This window comes from Trachinotus anak, unplaced genomic scaffold (genome assembly GCF_046630095.1).
Source record: "Trachinotus anak isolate AG129_WGS33_773 ecotype Australia unplaced genomic scaffold, CSIRO_AGI_Tana_v1 ptg000009l, whole genome shotgun sequence".
Lineage (NCBI taxonomy): Eukaryota > Metazoa > Chordata > Actinopteri > Carangiformes > Carangidae > Trachinotus > Trachinotus anak.
In genome coordinates, this window is record NW_027273860.1 from 21,474,193 (window position 1) to 21,491,827 (window position 17,635).

Consider the following 17,635-nt stretch of genomic DNA (forward strand, 5'->3'; position numbering starts at 1 on the left):
AAATAGCATGAGTCAGATAACAAATCTATAGATGTTTGTCTCAAACACTGTCACAAACTGACCTTATACAAAGTGCTGCAAATCCCCCTCCTGATAATTACTGGACATGAAATTAAGTTCAAACATAACTGAATGAATGAGTCCTGTCCTCTGGGGTCACATGATGCTAGACTGTATTGTCAGAAAACACATTAAGTACAGATGACTGTTTCACTTCATGAACAAAACCCAAATTAACAGTAGCATAATTCAAGACAGCTGACATGGATCAGTTTGCTCCACCTCTGATGCTAAATGAAGGGATGGACAGTTGAGAAAATGCTTCTATTGACTAGCACAAAGGTCTTGGAGGAGTTCCCACTTTGCCAAGAATCTCCCTTCCAAATTATCACCTCACAGATGTCTGAACACTTTCCTTATGGCAGGTTACCTGATCTCAAATAAGACCTCAGATGAAACATACACATACATAAATGTGTGTGTATACACACTGTCAACACATTTTTATTTAACAGCAGGCATGTACAGTCTCAATGGTGGTCACTGCTGAGTGGGACAGATGACAATGTAGAGAGCTTGCTTTCACTTAAGCTCTGCAGAAAGAATCCTGAAACTATTTCACAGGTTTATCTTTGTCCTCAAGGGTAAATGGAAGGAAACAATGCCAGGCCAACAAGAAGGAGTGTGGAGTTACAGCATGAAGTAGCAGTTAGTGCCAGTATATAGGCTGATGGCCTGGTCTAGCTTAACAACAGCTGCCACTATGATTATGGTTTTATCCGGCACCGGCTGGGAAAATAACATGAAACTATTAAAAATTATTTACTTATTAAATGACTGATAGTCGTCCGTTCTCCCTCTCTAACAGTTTCACCTTCCCCATCATCCTGGTTGAACCACTGCTGCTCTCCTAATGGGACCTCTCTGATTAGAGCTGCTGGTTTTTATAAATAAAGAGAGAGAGAGACCAGGAACAGCTGTATATACTATAGGTAATGGTGTTATCAATAATAATGACATGTCCTAAATGACAGGACTTGGTGACTGTAGCTCATTTTTGTGTAAACATGTTTGTGTGTAAGTAGGTGATGTAGTGAAGGTGTGGCTTCATATTCAGTGTGAGGCAGAGACAGGTTTGATGTAGAGTGTTACTGTGCCTTTGCAATGTGTGTCTGTTTGCCAAAGACATTTGTGGTGGCTTTATGAATGTCATGTGTTTGTCTCTGAGCTCAAGGACAGAAGCAAGGAAACAATGCGCCATAAACACCTCTCGGCCATGCTTTCTTTTCAAGACATTGTGCTGGGGAGCCTTTTGGCTGACATGCTCACACTCGCTATCTATAATTAGGAGATGAGCTGATGCAGAAGACTGTCACATACTGCACTAGTGTTATTTTGCATTTGATTAAAAATGTTAAAGTAATGCAACATTTTCAAATATAACAAGACTAAAGTCTAAAGTGATTCAGTGTCCTCAATATGTTATTAGTAGACATACAAAAATGTCCTTGTACTTTGAATGCTTAATATCCACTTTTAATAGACAGTTATACTCAACTGTGCTATCAGAATCTGAGGACTAATTTTAACTGATGTTTGTTTTAAACTTAGAGAAGTTCTTAGTGAATTAGAGACTGCTGACTGTAGCTTCATATTTACAGTCCAGACATGAACATCAGCATGAAAGCAAATGTGCAAATTTTCCAAAATGTCAGACTGTTTCCTTGAACCCTCTCTGTGTGGTAAATGCCCATGTCTTTCAAATTCCAGTTTGCTGCACAGGCTTCAGGCCCAATCCAAGATAATAAATTACACAACAGTTTTCTCTAGTTGTGGCTCTCTGTACTACTTTTGACAAGGAAACTGATCTTCATGTAGTACCTGGTTCCTGAAGTATTTCCCAGTTTATATATCAATTTGCCATGGAGAAGCAGCCAGTCAGAGGTGTGAATTTTAAACTCTGCAGCATCCTTTGAAGACCGATTGTATCACAGCAGTGAAATTTCAAAAGCTCCTTCAAATGCAACCGAGAAATGTGTCCTTCTTCTCCTGGGCAGTGAAGTTCCAATTGGTGGATCCTTCATGGCCCAATGTATCCCAAGATTCGTTGTGCACCAGCAATGAAAGCAAACACTGACAAAGAGCCCAAGGATTACACTTTTAAATGTAAGTACTGGGTTTCAGCTCAGTTCAACGGCTAATGGTTCAACTGTTTAAACCAAGGGCCTTAAAACCTCAAGTTTTTGTGAAACACAGTTATGTGTTGTCAAGGTTGCAAGGCGACAATCCAAATTTATCTAATTTCGGTTCGGCCTTCACACTCTAAAATGGCTACTGTTTTCACTTTTCTTAAAAGTAAGATCTTTCGCTCTTGCTGTTATTAACCACTCATATGCCCCACAAACCAAATTCTTACTTACGGGACAACATTTGGATTTTGACTTCCTATGAGAGGAGCAGATATTTTGTATTGCAGTCATTAATCCTTTGTAGCTTTCCTTTCCTGTTGATCCAGACTCTGAATCACTAACATTGTCTGTGGGAACCAAGAGCATCTGGAGTAACTCCTCACATTTCTCAGCACAATATCTAATACATCTTTGTGAACTCTGCAAATAAGATTCATCCACAAAACAACAACCAAGAGAATACAACCATCACCTAAAATATGGCTGTTAAACACCTTCCATATTTGCCCAAGTACCAACTTGAAAAACATACCAGGGCCCCTGCTGCATATAGGAGGGCTCATGAATCTCCATCGCAAGTGTTGACTGCAGAAGGACACAAGACAGCTGGGAATGACAGCCTCAGTGCTGCCCTTGATGTGCTGAGGAATGGTACGCTGAGTGCAGACAACCAACTGTCAAGACTTACAAGGTCATGGTGAACCCTGGAGTGTGAAGTTGTTAAAGTCAAAAGGGTGCGTGTGCTTCTTGAGGAGGTCTTCAGGTGCTCCAGTCAATAAACACATGATTTAAGGATCTCCTCTGTTAATGTGTCAGTTATTACAAGCATTGACCTGTTGTAATTAATAATGTGTATGTGCAGGAGGTGATAAGTGTTCTGTATGACAAATGTATTTATTTACAGTATGGACACTGACGCCTTTGAAAGCAAGCAGCTGTCATACTTGATCTTTTATTATAGATGGAGGTGGGTCAGCTGAGGTCCATTGGGAGGCAAACAAGGACCAGAAGAAAGAATCCAAGTCAAAAATTCACAAGTTTATCTTTGTCCTCCAGGATAACAGAGGAGAGACAATACTATAGTTTGCAGACAGTGACAGGCTAACAGGAGCAGTGGCCTTAAGTGACAAAAATTAGAGAATGTTTCATGAAACTCACAGCCTTTGTAATTTTTTCTAGACGATAAAACCGAAAATACATAATAATTAGAATAAATATACACATTTACATCTGCATCATATGTTGGAAATTAGTTCCAAATATTTCATACAGCCAAAATTATTGAGACAGGTCATATGGAAATTAAGAGGAAATACTTGTTTATAGATGTTTTTTCTTTTTTTTGGTGCAACACTTAAAGCAAAATACTAAAATAGATGATGATCCAAGAGCAGCTCATAAGCTTCAGTTATAATAACCAATCATTACATGACTCTTCTAGATGTCCACACCTTTATTTCCAAACACAGATACTCCTCTTTTGATTAGTGTCCTTTGTCTTCTCCTGGTTTCCTTACAGGGCGGCTGACTGTGGAGGCACTGCCTCCGGGATGAGTATAAAGAGGGGTTCAGGAGGGTGGAAGAGGACAGGAACACAGCACCTGCAGGTATGTGCATATTTGTTTTATAACATCTTAACTATCACTTTACATTTTGAAAATAAAATGTTTGTAAATTTTTTCTAGACACCCAGCAGACCAAATCTATCAAGTGGGAGAGGAAGACAAAACAGGTAAGTAGCTCCATGCAGTTTGGTTTTCAAAATTAGATATATGAAAATTAATACTCAAAACTTAATTACTTCGTCTGCTGGTTGCTCCTTGCAGCAGCATAATGCATTGACTTGAGGAAAAAAATCTTCCTGTTTTTCTGCATTAACAAGATAAGTTTTCTTGAAAAAAAATGCTGTTAAGTTTCCTTTATCTCTCCCCTTAACTGCCTCGTCAGCGTTGTCAAAGTCCTGAAATGCCTGTGCAAAGTCGACAAACTGATAGCAATAACATCTACATTACTTAAAGACAAAAGTATCTCCCAGTGTCTCAGACCCAAACCAAGATAAAACTGGATCAAACTTAACAGACATGTCTGCTTCAATGCTCTCAAAGTAGACTAAATGAGAGCTTCTAGCATGAGGCTATTTTCCTTAACTCAGAAAAACACAGCAGATTTTTTTTTTGCTCAAGTGAATGCATTCTTCTTCCGCAGCTTCTGAACCCTCTGTGAATTATGTGCAAATGCCTTTCATCAAGCTGACAAAAAATCCCATTCAGAGAGCTGATGTTCTTACATTGTACAATATAAGAACATTAGGTCGACATGAAACAACAAATACTAACCCTAGCCCTTCAATACTTAAAAAATAAACCTGCCACAAATTAACTAAATTCTGCAAGTGCTAATCTAGGGACCATCAAATCAAAACTCTTTCAAACCACTTTTTTGGTACACAGGTTCCAACATGGCAAGTGACGCCCTTATGGTGGAGTTTGGGCCCGCCGCTCCCTTCCTGAGAAAGTCAGACAAGGAGCGTCTGGAGGCCCAGACTCGACCCTTTGACATAAAGAGGGAATGTTTTGTGCCCGACCCTGAAGTGGAGTATGTTAAAGCCAAAGTCATCAGCAGAGACGGCGACAAAGCCACTGTTGAAACTGAAGAGGGAAAGGTATAGTTCAAACAGGCTAAAAATCCTGTGCCTAACTGTGCTATCGTTGCCTACAGCTGCAGTACTGAACATCAGTATAGATCACAACAACACCGTTAACACCTATGTCTGATTGTAGACAGTAACTGTGAAGGAGGCAGATGTCCACCCTCAGAACCCACCAAAGTTTGATAAAATTGAGGACATGGCGATGTTCACCTTTCTCCATGAACCTGCTGTGCTGTTTAACCTCAAAGAGCGTTATGCAGCGTGGATGATCTACGTGAGTAATGACCACAAACCTGCAGATCTCTCCACTGTACAAGACTGCAGTCCAATGAAAAAGGACTTGATGTGTGTATCTTTGTCTACAGACCTACTCAGGGCTGTTCTGTGTGACTGTCAACCCCTACAAGTGGCTGCCAGTGTATGATCAGGCGGTGGTCAACGCGTACAGAGGAAAGAAGAGGAGTGAAGCTCCTCCTCATATCTACTCCATCTCTGACAACGCCTACCAGTACATGCTGTCAGGTATGTTGAGCTCTTTGTATAACATGCCATCTCTAATGCAACCCTTTGCTTTAGGAAAAGCTAACATCCTTTCTGACACTATCTATGCATTTAAAGAAAACTGCCATAACACTGAATGCTGTCTTAAATCTTGCAGACAGAGAAAACCAGTCTATCCTCATCACGTGAGTAATTCTTCAACATCATACATGTTATCAACTTGAAAAGTTCATGTTTTTACAAAATGTTCAGTTTATATGTTGAGTGTTTTTCATCCCCAGTGGAGAATCTGGTGCAGGAAAGACTGTGAACACCAAGAGAGTCATCCAGTACTTTGCCAGCATTGCAGCTGTTACTGGAAAGAAGGATGCCAGTCAGGAGAAGAAGGTTGGTTTCTTTGTTTATATCATGATCCAAACAAAGGTTTGAGTTTTGAACTTTAGGGCCTAAATTTTGGCATCCATGAAATCCACAGGGCACCCTGGAGGATCAAATCATCCAGGCCAACCCTGCTCTGGAGGCTTTTGGAAATGCAAAAACCATCAGGAATGACAACTCCTCCAGATTTGTAAGTTTGGTAATTTAAAACAGCCTGAGACTATGTCATGTTCACAGCATCACCAAACATTTTCTCATTACAGGGTAAATTCATTCGAATCCATTTTGGAGTCAGTGGCAAACTGTCTTCAGCTGATATTGAAACTTGTGAGTACACAGAATATAAATAAGTTAAAGTCAGGAAAAGAGTTCTCCCAGCTCAGGAACTGACCTTAATATTGATATGTTGTATGTTGTCAGATCTTCTGGAGAAATCTCGTGTCACTTATCAGCTAAAGGCTGAGAGAGACTACCACATCTTCTACCAGATTCTGTCCCAAAGGAAACCAGAACTGCTGGGTCAGTGCTGAATGAAACACATTTTTGATTCTCAAAAGTATCACATACACACAGACTGAAAATTCTTTTCATTCACAGAAATGCTGTTGATCACCAACAACCCCTATGACTACTGCTACATCTCCCAAGGAGAGACAACTGTGGCCTCCATCAATGATGCAGAAGAGCTGCTGGCTACTGATGTAGGTGAAGTGCTGAGTGCTTGTCAAAAATTCCATACATATAATTTCACTACTAAAGTCAAATGTCCTTTTGCTGTTAAAGGAAGCTTTTGATGTCCTGGGCTTCACACAAGAGGAGAAGAACGGCATCTACAAGCTGACTGGAGCCATCATGCATTATGGAAACATGAAGTTTAAGCAGAAGCAGAGGGAAGAGCAAGCAGAGCCCGATGGCACAGAAGGTAAAGGACCAGGACAATAAGGACCTGTATATTCTCAAACAAGAGGGTCACTATAACAAATTCTAGTCTCTCTCAAACAAAAACATGTACTGTAGTAAATGTAAGTTCTAAACAAAATCCATTTTCAGATGTCGACAAAGTTGCATATCTGATGGGCCTTAACTCTGCCGACCTCATCAAAGGCCTGTGTCACCCAAGAGTGAAAGTAGGCAATGAGTGGGTCACCAAAGGTCAGAGTGTGCAGCAGGTGAGTTGAAAAAGCAGGAACTGCACTGAGGTCTGTTGAGTGCTGTTTGGAATTTAGAGTTCAAACACTAATCTTATAACATGTATACAATTTTCCAGGTGTACTACTCTATTGGTGCACTCGGCAAGTCAGTGTATGAGAAAATGTTTTTATGGATGGTGGTGAGAATCAACCAGTCTCTGGATACCAAACAACCTCGCCAGTACTTCATCGGTGTGCTGGACATCGCTGGATTTGAGATCTTTGATGTGAGTGTCAGAGATTAAATGAACATGCTGCATGAAATCATTTGTAAGTTTGAATGAACATGAAAACAAGAAAACTATTATCTTCTCTGTCAAATGATCAAATGATCTCTCCTTACATGTACAGTTCAACACCTTTGAGCAGCTGTGCATCAACTACACTAATGAGAAGCTGCAGCAGTTCTTCAACCACCACATGTTTGTGCTGGAGCAAGAGGAGTACAAAAAAGAGGGGATCGTGTGGGAGTTCATTGACTTTGGTATGGACTTGGCAGCCTGCATTGAACTCATTGAGAAGGTTGGTACAGAGTTAAATTGGATAACAGTGGCTATGAAAATTATGTGCCAAAAGCAAAAGTTTACATTCATAGAATTATAATTGATTCCTTTTTTCAGCCCATGGGCATCATGTCTATCCTTGAAGAGGAGTGCATGTTCCCCAAAGCCAGCGATGCAACATTTAAAGCCAAACTGTATGACAATCATCTGGGTAAAAGTCCCAATTTCCAGAAGCCCAGGATTGTTAAAGGGAAAGCAGAGGCTCATTTCTCCCTGGTACATTATGCTGGTACTGTGGATTACAACATCACTAACTGGCTGGAGAAGAACAAGGACCCACTGAATGAGACTGTGGTGGGACTGTATCAGAAGTCCACCCTGAAGTTACTGGCTATGCTGTTTGTTGGGTATGCTGGTGCAGACTCAGGTAAGGCATCTTTTACCATATTCATTATTACTGCCCGAGAATCTTTCAGAGTATCAGTTTGTAAGAAAATGACAATTAAAATCATATATTACCCTTCCACACAGCTCAAGATGCAGGAGGCAAGGGAGGAAAAGGAGGAAAGAAGAAAGGATCTTCTTTCCAGACTGTGTCTGCACTGCACAGGGTAAACAATGTCTACAGTTTGATATACTGAGGCCTAGGTTAGGTACACAGAACCTACTCATATTTGTTGTCTACATGTACAGGAAAACCTGAACAAACTGATGACCAATCTCAGGTCAACTCACCCACACTTTGTACGCTGCCTCATCCCCAATGAGACCAAGACTCCTGGGGCGATGGAGAATCCTCTGGTCATGCACCAATTGCGCTGTAATGGTGTGCTGGAAGGCATCAGGATCTGCAGGAAGGGATTCCCCAACAGGATTCAGTATGGAGACTTCAAACAAAGGCAAGAAGACCTATTTCTATGTATTATTAATTTGTGTGCTGGTGGTTGGAGCACAGGCAGGGAGGACCCAAGCATATATACACCAGCAGTCTGAAAGAGTGAAGTAACTTACATAGAACAAATGATGAAGACCGAGTTTAAAGGTGGATAGGCAGGCAGGGAACAGACAACAGATAGCTGAAAGAAGAGTCCATAGCATGAACAGCACAGAGGGAGATACACTGAGACAGGAGAAACAATCTTGCAACTGACTGGGAAAAAGGAGCTGGCATAAATGAAGGGGAGTAAATGATACATGTAAACATTGGCGGGGAGGTTCCAGTGATTGGGAAAGGGAAACGGGTGAGCAAGTGAATTTGGGAACAGGAGGAAAGTCCAAGGATATGTGGTCACATTTTTACATATCCTATAATAAACTGGATCACATCAGGATAATAATAATAAAAAATAAGTAAATAAGAACATTTGAGAGTCCAGGGAGTCCATTGAAGACAGGAAAATACCTACTGCAGTATGATAATTTATCGAGCTATGTCTACACATCCTTTCTCCAGACCATATCCATAAGCCTCATCTTACAAGCTGGACTGCTGAACAATTGTGATCCAAAACTGCTGGATATGGGGAAAGCTTCACCAACAGGAAAAAAATGATCCAACAGCAGATTGATATTTAGTACAAAACTCTGACAGTGTTGGATTAATTCTGTGTCTGGCTTCAGGAGTGATATAAAGCCCATGTAGAATCTTAAATTGCCTCTCCCAGGTAGAATTAGATACCAGGACACTGGAGGGCTGATTACACAGGTCACTCCAGGCTGCAGGCTCTATAGTGCTGAGATCAGATTCCCATTCCAGTGAAGTTTCACAAATTAGAAAGAATTAAATTCTGCACTTGTAGGAAGTTAAGAAAATCATCAATAGCGACACCATACTTACATTTCACTTGCTGGAATGTGAGGATTGAGCCATCCTGAATCATGTCTCCAACAACCTTGATACTCTTGTGGCTTCAATCAGTGAGTATGCCCAGAAGGCCAGGTTGAAAGTCAGGATTTTCATGAACAGGAGGTAACAAAGAAAGACAATCACTGTATCCTTCCAATTTCCTGACTTCGCGCCAGATGTTCAACATATTCTTTAAAACTGCATTGTCTTTTACTAATGTTGCAACTTTCCCAGAGGAGATGTATAATCAATTTCACAAGGGGATCCTATCTAAGGAAGCTGATTTACAACTGAGCCAGGTAGAATTGGGGTCATCCATGAACCATTCAAAAATAATTTGAACTGTGCAGCCCATAGGTAAGAATGATGGTGCAGCCAAGCCATCGTTTTTAACTGGTAGACAGAGAAAGCTTTATCTTAATCTACATACAACCTAAAAGGGATAGGGGTAGGCCACACCACCTATCAGGGTCATGTTTTATAGTTTGTAGTGGGTTGACCGTGATCCACAGATATCTTAATCCCTGCAGCATCAGTGATGTTGCTCTGCAGACGCATGTGCTAGAGCTGAGGATGGTGTGACCAAAGCACAACAATTAAGGATAGCTGCAGAGGTTTCACCAGACAGTCCCTAAGCAGGGCCTTCAAGCTCCTTGGCCAGGGACTGAACTTCCGGCAGGCACAGTGATGCCTTTCTTTTGGCTTCTAGGCAGGCATAGAGACTTTAGATGCTTCAGTCCTGGCCAAGCAGCTTGAAGACCCTGTATGAAACCTCTGCAGCTAACCTTGATGAGAACCCACTGTGCATGTCATTTTTGGCTGAATCACTTGTTTGCAGTGCTTCAGGTCTGTGTAGAGGCTGTGTACAGTCTATAACAGTAGGACTGCTTCCATTGCTGTTTTGCACATGTACACCATGTCTGGCCTGTGTGCAGTCTCTGCAATGGTGTGTGGAAACTTGAACTGTCTCCCTAGGTCATACTTCAGCTGCCAGTCTTAAGCATTGGCAAAGACGCAGGTTCTCCCATTCCTTCACAAAGCCAGTTTTCTTGTTGGTTGTATATGTTTTCTGCTGATAATTCCTGTGCTGGTGGTATCCGCTTTTAACCCATGCACTTGGCTGTGATACCACAGGTAGTGTCCTCACAACACAGCGTTCAGACCAAAACTCAGGACATCTTTCAGGGTTCTCCTTCCCTGCTAAAGTGGACAAGCTTGTGTGTCTGACAGACCCCAGTGGACAAGACTGGATTGGCAGTGGGAGGATGTCATAAATGGACTAGATCCAGAAGTTAATCCAGACTGGCTCAGCCCGCAATAAGCACTTAGAATTTATTTGCAAACCCATTCGATAATTGTAATGAAGTTATGACTATATCATTTCAGATACCGTATCCTGAACCCTAATGCTATCCCTGAGGGACAGTTCATTGACAACAAGAAAGCAGCAGAAAAACTGCTGGGCTCTCTAGATATTGACCATGAGCAGTATAAACTGGGTCACACAAAGGTTGGTTTCTGTCTGTATATTTACTAAAATGAGTAGGGTTGAATGTTGGGGTCAATGTTTGGGAAAAGTTCTGAAAAACTGTCAATTCTGTCAATATCAGGTGTTCTTCAAAGCTGGTCTTTTGGGTGTTCTTGAGGAGATGAGAGATGATCGTCTCGCTCTCATTCTCACTGGAATTCAAGCAAGAGCCAGAGGAATACTTGCTAGGATCGAGTTTCAGAAGATTGTAGAGCGCAGGTTGGTTCTTAACCACCCGAATTTACTGTGAAAAAGGAAGGGCACTGTGAAAAATGGATTCGTGATTACTCATGTTGTCCACAGAGATTCCTTACTGGTGATCCAGTGGAACGTACGTGCCTTCATGGGAGTCAAGAACTGGCCATGGATGAAGATGTACTTCAAGATCAAACCACTACTGAAATCAGCTGAGACTGAGAAGGAGATGGCAAACATGAAGGAGGAGTTCACAAAGCTCAAAGAGGCCTACGCTAAATCTGAAGCCCGCAAGAAAGAGCTGGAGGAAAAGATGGTCACCCTTCTTCAAGAGAAGAATGACCTGCAGCTCCAAGTCCAATCTGTAAGATCAGTCATTCAATTTACCTAAAACGATAAACAAAGATTTACTTAAAAAAGTGGTGAATTACAACATTTGATTGATCTACTGACTGCAGGAACAAGACAATCTCATAGATGCTGAGGAGCGCTGTGAGGGTTTGATCAAGAGCAAGATCCAGCTTGAGGCCAAAACCAAAGAGCTGACAGAGAGACTGGAGGATGAAGAGGAAATGAATGCAGAGTTGACTGCAAAGAAAAGGAAGCTGGAGGATGAGTGTTCAGAACTCAAGAAGGATATTGATGATCTGGAGCTGACTCTGGCTAAAGTGGAAAAGGAAAAACATGCCACTGAAAACAAGGTAATTAAACTCAGAAACAGTGAATATTGGGATTAGATTCAACAGGTGGCAAGAGATATGATTGTAAATGAATACTAACGTTACTCTTTATCTGCTGTAAATATGCAACTGTTTGCTAACAAGTTAATCATCTCATTGCCGTGTTCACAATTGCCTCCAAGTGGTCAAAATCAGTTACTGCAGGTTTTAAGACCTCTAACATGTATTCATGAAGAATATTTCTTTATTCCTGATGTAACATCAATTTTGTAAATTGTTTTTCTAGGTTAAAAACCTGACCGAGGAGATGGCGGCTTTGGATGAAATCATTGCCAAGCTGACCAAAGAGAAGAAAGCTCTTCAGGAGGCTCATCAGCAAACGCTGGACGACCTGCAGAGTGAGGAGGACAAAGTCAACACTCTGACCAAGGCCAAAGCCAAGCTGGAGCAGCAAGTTGATGATGTGAGTATGATGTTACATAAATTCATCAGAATCTAGACTTGATAATTTTAATGTCTGAGGTCTTATATAGTGAATCTGTTTTTTCCATGCTTTGAAATAGCTTGAAGGTTCTCTAGAACAAGAGAAAAAGGTCAGGATGGACCTTGAGAGAGCAAAGAGGAAGCTGGAAGGAGATCTGAAGTTGAGCCAGGAGAGTCTAATGGACCTGGAGAACGACAAGCAGCAACTAGAAGAGAAGCTGAAGAAGTAAGCTTCCTCTTCAACAAATGCCAACGTTCAGTGCCAGTGCAGGAAGTGGTACGACCTGCAAGATTGGGGTGGTGGATAGATGTGTAGCATATGTGTGAGGAGACCAGAATTTCTGCCCTGTCACAGAGCTGAAGTCAACCTTTATGTCAACTCTAACCACAAAGGTTCCCTTCCTTGAACCAAGGTTTTCAGTTGCCTCACCTTAACCATAGTTTATTTGTGAAAACTTTCTATCAACATACCCATTCTATAGTTGCTATGTAGAAAGTGAGTTTTAAAAACAGTTCTCTATATTTGATGTATATTGATGTTCTTGTCTGATAATTGACAATAAAATGTTAAAAAAGTCTCACTAAGAACAACTTGCTAAATATAAATTTTCTCTCAACAGAAAAGATTTTGAGATCAGCCAACTTCTCAGCAAGATTGAAGATGAACAAGCACTGGCGAGCCAACTTCAGAAGAAACTGAAGGAGCTACAGGTCAGCTGACATTAACACAGCTCATTGAAATGACTAAAGACATTGTTCTGCTTCTTATTTTGCATTCTTAATGGAAGTTGTACATCTTAGGCTCGCATTGAAGAGCTGGAGGAAGAGCTGGAGGCAGAGCGAGCTGCCCGAGCCAAGGTGGAGAAACAGAGGGCTGACTTGGCCAGAGAGCTGGAGGAGATCAGTGAGAGGCTGGAGGAGGCTGGAGGAGCCACTGCTGCCCAGATTGAGATGAACAAGAAAAGAGAGGCTGAGTTTCAGAAGATGCGCAGAGACCTTGAAGAGGCAACGCTGCAGCATGAAGCCACTGCTGCTGCACTGAGAAAGAAGAATGCAGACAGCGTGGCCGACCTCGGAGAGCAGATTGACAACCTTCAAAGAGTCAAACAGAAGCTGGAGAAAGAAAAGAGCGAGCTCAGACTTGAGCTGGATGATGTGGTCTCCAACATGGAGCAGATTGTCAAGTCCAAAGTGAGTACGACCAATAAATGACCCCAGCAGAATGGTGTCACTCTCATCTGATCATTCTCATCTGTTAAAATGTCTGAATGAAAGAGTTCCTTAATATGTCAGCGAGTTTTGTTTTATTTTCAGACAAACTTGGAGAAAATGTGTCGCACTCTTGAAGATCAAATGAGTGAATTGAGGACTAAAAGTGATGAAGGCCAGCGTATCATAAATGATTTCACCATGCAGAAAGCAAAGCTTCAAACTGAGAATGGTAAGACAGTTCTTTGAATATCTTAAATAGAATATATAATATTTAAGAAAAGAGGATCATTTTCTTCCTTAACAAAAGGTGAGCTTGCCAGACAGTTGGAGGAGAAGGACTCCTTGGTCTCCCAGCTAACCAGAGGGAAGCAGTCTTACACTCAGCAGATTGAAGACCTTAAGAGACAGCTTGAGGAGGAAGTCAAGGTACCTTAAATGATCATAAATACAGTTTCTAAATAGACCATACATAAATTTGACAGTTAGAGTTGTGCCGATGGATGATCTCGGTGATAAACAATCATCAGAGCGATTGTCTTTTGCTTCTGCTTAATATTAAGGTTTATTTGCCCTGCCATAGTTTCACATATATAACTGTACATAAAGCTGATTGTCACTGCAGAGCTGCTTATTGTCTGTAGTTTCTGCTGTAATCCCCCCCCCATTCATATCAGCTATTGTCTACCCTATTGACATCATGTGCTTGAACTAAAACCTTACAGGCCAAGAATGCACTTGCCCATGCAGTGCAGTCTGCTCGCCATGACTGTGATTTGCTGAGGGAGCAGTTTGAGGAGGAACAGGAGGCCAAAGCTGAGCTACAACGCAGCATGTCCAAGGCAAACTCTGAGGTGGCTCAATGGAGAACCAAGTATGAGACTGATGCCATCCAGAGGACGGAGGAGCTGGAAGATGCAAAGTAAGAACAGGTGTTTCTTCTGTGACAGCACAAACATAATTTTGAGAAATTTAGAGTTAAATGATTGTGACATGTCTGGTCTCAAATAGGAAGAAACTGGCCCAACGCCTGCAAGATGCTGAAGAAGCTGTGGAGGCTGTTAATGCTAAATGTTCCTCCCTGGAGAAAACCAAACACAGGCTCCAGGGTGAGATTGAGGATCTCATGGTGGATGTGGAGAGATCCAATGCTGCTGCTGCAGCTCTGGATAAGAAACAGAGAAACTTTGACAAGGTAACATGAGAAAGGGAAAAATGACACTTTAGGAAATTGTGAATGGATGAATTAATAGAGAGTAATCTAATACTGATCATTATTTAACTAGGTCCTTGCGGAGTGGAAGCAAAAGTATGAGGAGTCCCAAACTGAGCTGGAAAGTGCCCAGAAAGAGGCTCGTACTCTCAGTACTGAACTCTTCAAACTGAAGAACTCTTATGAAGAATCTTTGGATCATCTGGAGACCATGAAACGAGAAAACAAGAATCTCCAAGGTAGGAAGATATAAAGAAAACACAGATTACAGAGTACAGCAGGGAGGTTGGGAACATAATAAAATGAATAAATATGGCCCAAACAGAGGAAATTTCTGACCTGACTGAACAACTTGGTGAGGGAGGAAAGAGCATCCACGAGCTGGAGAAGATTCGTAAACAGCTGGAGCAGGAGAAGGCTGAGATACAAGCTGCTCTGGAAGAAGCTGAGGTCTACAATTATATCTTTGATAGCAATATTTCTTGTATTGTTGAAACATATGCATATTAATAGAAGAGACTGTTCTTCCAGGGCTCTCTGGAGCATGAGGAGGGTAAGATCCTGCGAGCTCAGCTTGAGTTCAACCAGGTGAAGGCTGACATTGAGCGTAAGCTGGCTGAGAAGGACGAGGAGACGGAGCAGGGCAAGCGCAACCATCAGAGAGTGGTAGACACGCTGCAGAGCTCCCTGGAGTCTGAGACTCGCAGCAGAAACGAAGCTCTCAGGATTAAGAAGAAGATGGAGGGAGATCTCAATGAGATGGAGATCCAATTAAGCCAGGCCAACAGGCAGGCAGCAGAGGCTCAGAAGCAGCTGAAGGGAGTTCATACTCATCTGAAGGTAAGCCCTACAAGAGATGGGATTTATTTATGGATTATTTTGTTTGTCAGATCACAGAAAGAATTTGATTGTCTCTTGACAGGACTCCCAGCTGCAGCTGGATGATGCTCTGCGTGCCAATGATGATCTGAAGGAGAACATTGCCATTGTGGAGAGACGTAACAACCTGCTGCAGGCTGAACTTGATGAGCTGAGATCTATGGTGGAGCAGACTGAGAGAGGTCGTAAACTGGCTGAGCAGGAACTGCTGGATGTCAGTGAGAGAGTTCAGCTGCTGCACTCCCAGGTATGTCAACAGTTTTGTACTCAGTGTATTATAATTTGTCAGCATACCCAAATTACTAATGCTAATACTAATGTACTCTTATCCTCCCTACAGAACACCAGCCTGCTGAACCAGAAGAAGAAGCTGGAGGCAGACTCCACCCAGCTTCAGAATGAGGTGGAAGAGGCTGTGCAGGAGTGCAGAAATGCTGAGGAGAAGGCAAAGAAGGCCATAACTGATGCTGCCATGATGGCAGAGGAGCTAAAGAAGGAGCAGGACACCAGCGCTCACCTGGAGCGTATGAAGAAAAACATGGAGCAAACCATCAAAGACCTGCAGCACCGTCTGGATGAAGCTGAGCAAATAGCCATGAAAGGTGGAAAGAAGCAAGTCCAGAAGTTGGAGGCCAGGGTAAGTACTTCACATTCCTACTGTGTTATCTTATATGTTAAGCTTCTCTGCCTTTAACAAAGTTGTAAAAGTGGAATCAATGTCTGATGTTTTCAAGGTCCGAGAGTTGGAAAATGAGGTGGATATGGAGCAGCGGAAAAGCGGTGAATCAGTCAAAGGAATTCGAAAGTATGAAAGACGCATTAAAGAGCTCACTTACCAGGTATCCTGTGCATTCACAATTTTTGTGATAACAATTCAGCAAAAAATTAAAATGTTGGCTTTCATGAGCAAAAACTTCTCCATTAAATAAACAGACGGAGGAGGACAAAAAAAATCTCAACCGCCTGCAGGACCTGGTGGATAAACTTCAACTGAAAGTGAAGTCATACAAGCGGGCTGCAGAGGAGGCTGTAAGCTAAAATACTACACCTTTGTTTGAGAAAATATTGTCAATTTTCCATTTTAGGAGTTAAAGTCAAAATTTAACTAATTTTCACACTTAAATTGTTTTTTCTAGGAGGAACAGTCCAACACAAATCTAACCAAGTTGCGCAAGTTGCAGCATGAGCTTGAGGAAGCAGAGGAGAGGGCTGACATTGCAGAGTCACAGGTTAACAAGCTAAGAGCGAAGAGCCGGGACTCCGGTGGTAAGGTCAGTAATGATGCTGAGGCATGCTACATTTAATTAAGAACTCTGTCTCATTGAATCTTTTGTAATCTTTTGTTTTCTTCTTACAGAAATCACATGATGAGGAGTGAAGCCTTTAACTCGATCTTCGAGAACTATGTGCAATTCTAGTGTTTTAGTTTCTTTATCCTCCATGCAACATGAACGGAATAAAGAATAAATGAGTTTTGAATGCACCAACACTCTGTGTTTGCTGTATTTTACACACTAACCCCGAAGGAGAACTGAGAAACATTTCAAGAAGTGACCAAGAAATAAGTTACTACACTACAAAGAAAAAAAAAAAAACTAGAGGCCCACACTGTGAAGCAGTAACTGCAATTAAAACTCATGCAGCACCTGACAAGTTTCCAAAGCATGAAATGAACAGCTTTTCATGTTTTGACATGAAAGGTGGGGAATAGTCCAAACTTTTGCTCCTGCATTCTTAAGACAAAACCATGCAGTTGTGTTACTTACTACTTACAGTGTTAGCTTTTCAGTGCTAACTCTGCTTTGTAGCTCCTTGCTTGTAAAAATCATGTGTTTAACACCACTCTTGTTGCAATTCAGCTTCAAGCAACCTTGTAGTTACCTTCAGCCTTTCAATCTCCAGTTCTTGCTTTTGTTGACAAAACAGCTCCTGGTGTTCCCATGCTTGTTTTTCCACAATGATTTCCCTGCTTGTACTGCAGCAGCAGGGATTCTTTTTCTAGTTAAACTAGATATGGGCAAATCGTATAGATTGTGTCACTAAAATCAGTGCTGGTATTAGATTTTTAATTTTAAAAGTTAGTCACTTAACTGTTAAACAACTACCCTGCTAACTGCAGCTGGTGATGGCAGTCCTTGTTCTGCTCTGCAGGCTCAGCAAACTTGGCGTAGCGGCACATGTATCAATTCTC

At 41.7% G+C, this 17,635-nt stretch overlaps 1 protein-coding gene and 1 long non-coding RNA gene across 2 annotated transcripts; one reads left to right on the forward strand and one right to left on the reverse strand.

Moving 5' to 3' along the window:
- Nucleotides 1-3,656: 3,656 nt before the first annotated feature.
- On the reverse strand, nucleotides 3,657-9,370 carry LOC139625649 (uncharacterized). Its single transcript, XR_011691953.1, has 3 exons — nucleotides 9,249-9,370; nucleotides 8,147-8,259; nucleotides 3,657-3,790 (listed from the first exon to the last, which is right to left on the reverse strand). It is a non-coding gene; the product is annotated as an uncharacterized lncRNA (long non-coding RNA).
- LOC139625646 (myosin-6-like) lies at nucleotides 3,708-16,927 on the forward strand. Its single transcript, XM_071485805.1, has 39 exons — nucleotides 3,708-3,796; nucleotides 3,875-3,921; nucleotides 4,640-4,851; nucleotides 4,970-5,113; nucleotides 5,205-5,361; nucleotides 5,498-5,525; nucleotides 5,622-5,727; nucleotides 5,816-5,908; nucleotides 5,982-6,045; nucleotides 6,139-6,237; nucleotides 6,316-6,419; nucleotides 6,502-6,640; nucleotides 6,769-6,887; nucleotides 6,986-7,135; nucleotides 7,260-7,430; nucleotides 7,529-7,838; nucleotides 7,943-8,022; nucleotides 8,105-8,310; nucleotides 10,644-10,767; nucleotides 10,868-11,004; nucleotides 11,089-11,344; nucleotides 11,439-11,681; nucleotides 11,947-12,123; nucleotides 12,224-12,369; nucleotides 12,764-12,854; nucleotides 12,945-13,334; nucleotides 13,458-13,584; nucleotides 13,663-13,781; nucleotides 14,078-14,274; nucleotides 14,364-14,547; nucleotides 14,639-14,804; nucleotides 14,891-15,015; nucleotides 15,097-15,405; nucleotides 15,488-15,691; nucleotides 15,785-16,081; nucleotides 16,179-16,283; nucleotides 16,378-16,473; nucleotides 16,581-16,715; nucleotides 16,802-16,927. Exons 3-39 carry the CDS (start codon nucleotides 4,648-4,650, stop codon nucleotides 16,820-16,822), a joined length of 5,823 nt encoding a protein of 1,940 aa, XP_071341906.1. The 5' UTR covers nucleotides 3,708-3,796; nucleotides 3,875-3,921; nucleotides 4,640-4,647; the 3' UTR covers nucleotides 16,823-16,927.
- The last annotated feature ends 708 nt before the right edge of the window (nucleotides 16,928-17,635 follow it).

Bases quoted from the DNA above. Each gene is read 5' to 3' on its own strand.
- LOC139625646 (XM_071485805.1), top strand. From the start codon at position 4,648: ATGGCAAGTGACGCCCTTATGGTGGAGTTTGGGCCCGCCGCTCCCTTC. The intron at 10,768-10,867 runs GTTGGTTTCTGT...TGTCAATATCAG, and splicing joins ATAAACTGGGTCACACAAAG to GTGTTCTTCAAAGCTGGTCT. The intron at 12,855-12,944 runs GTCAGCTGACAT...TGTACATCTTAG, and splicing joins AGAAACTGAAGGAGCTACAG to GCTCGCATTGAAGAGCTGGA.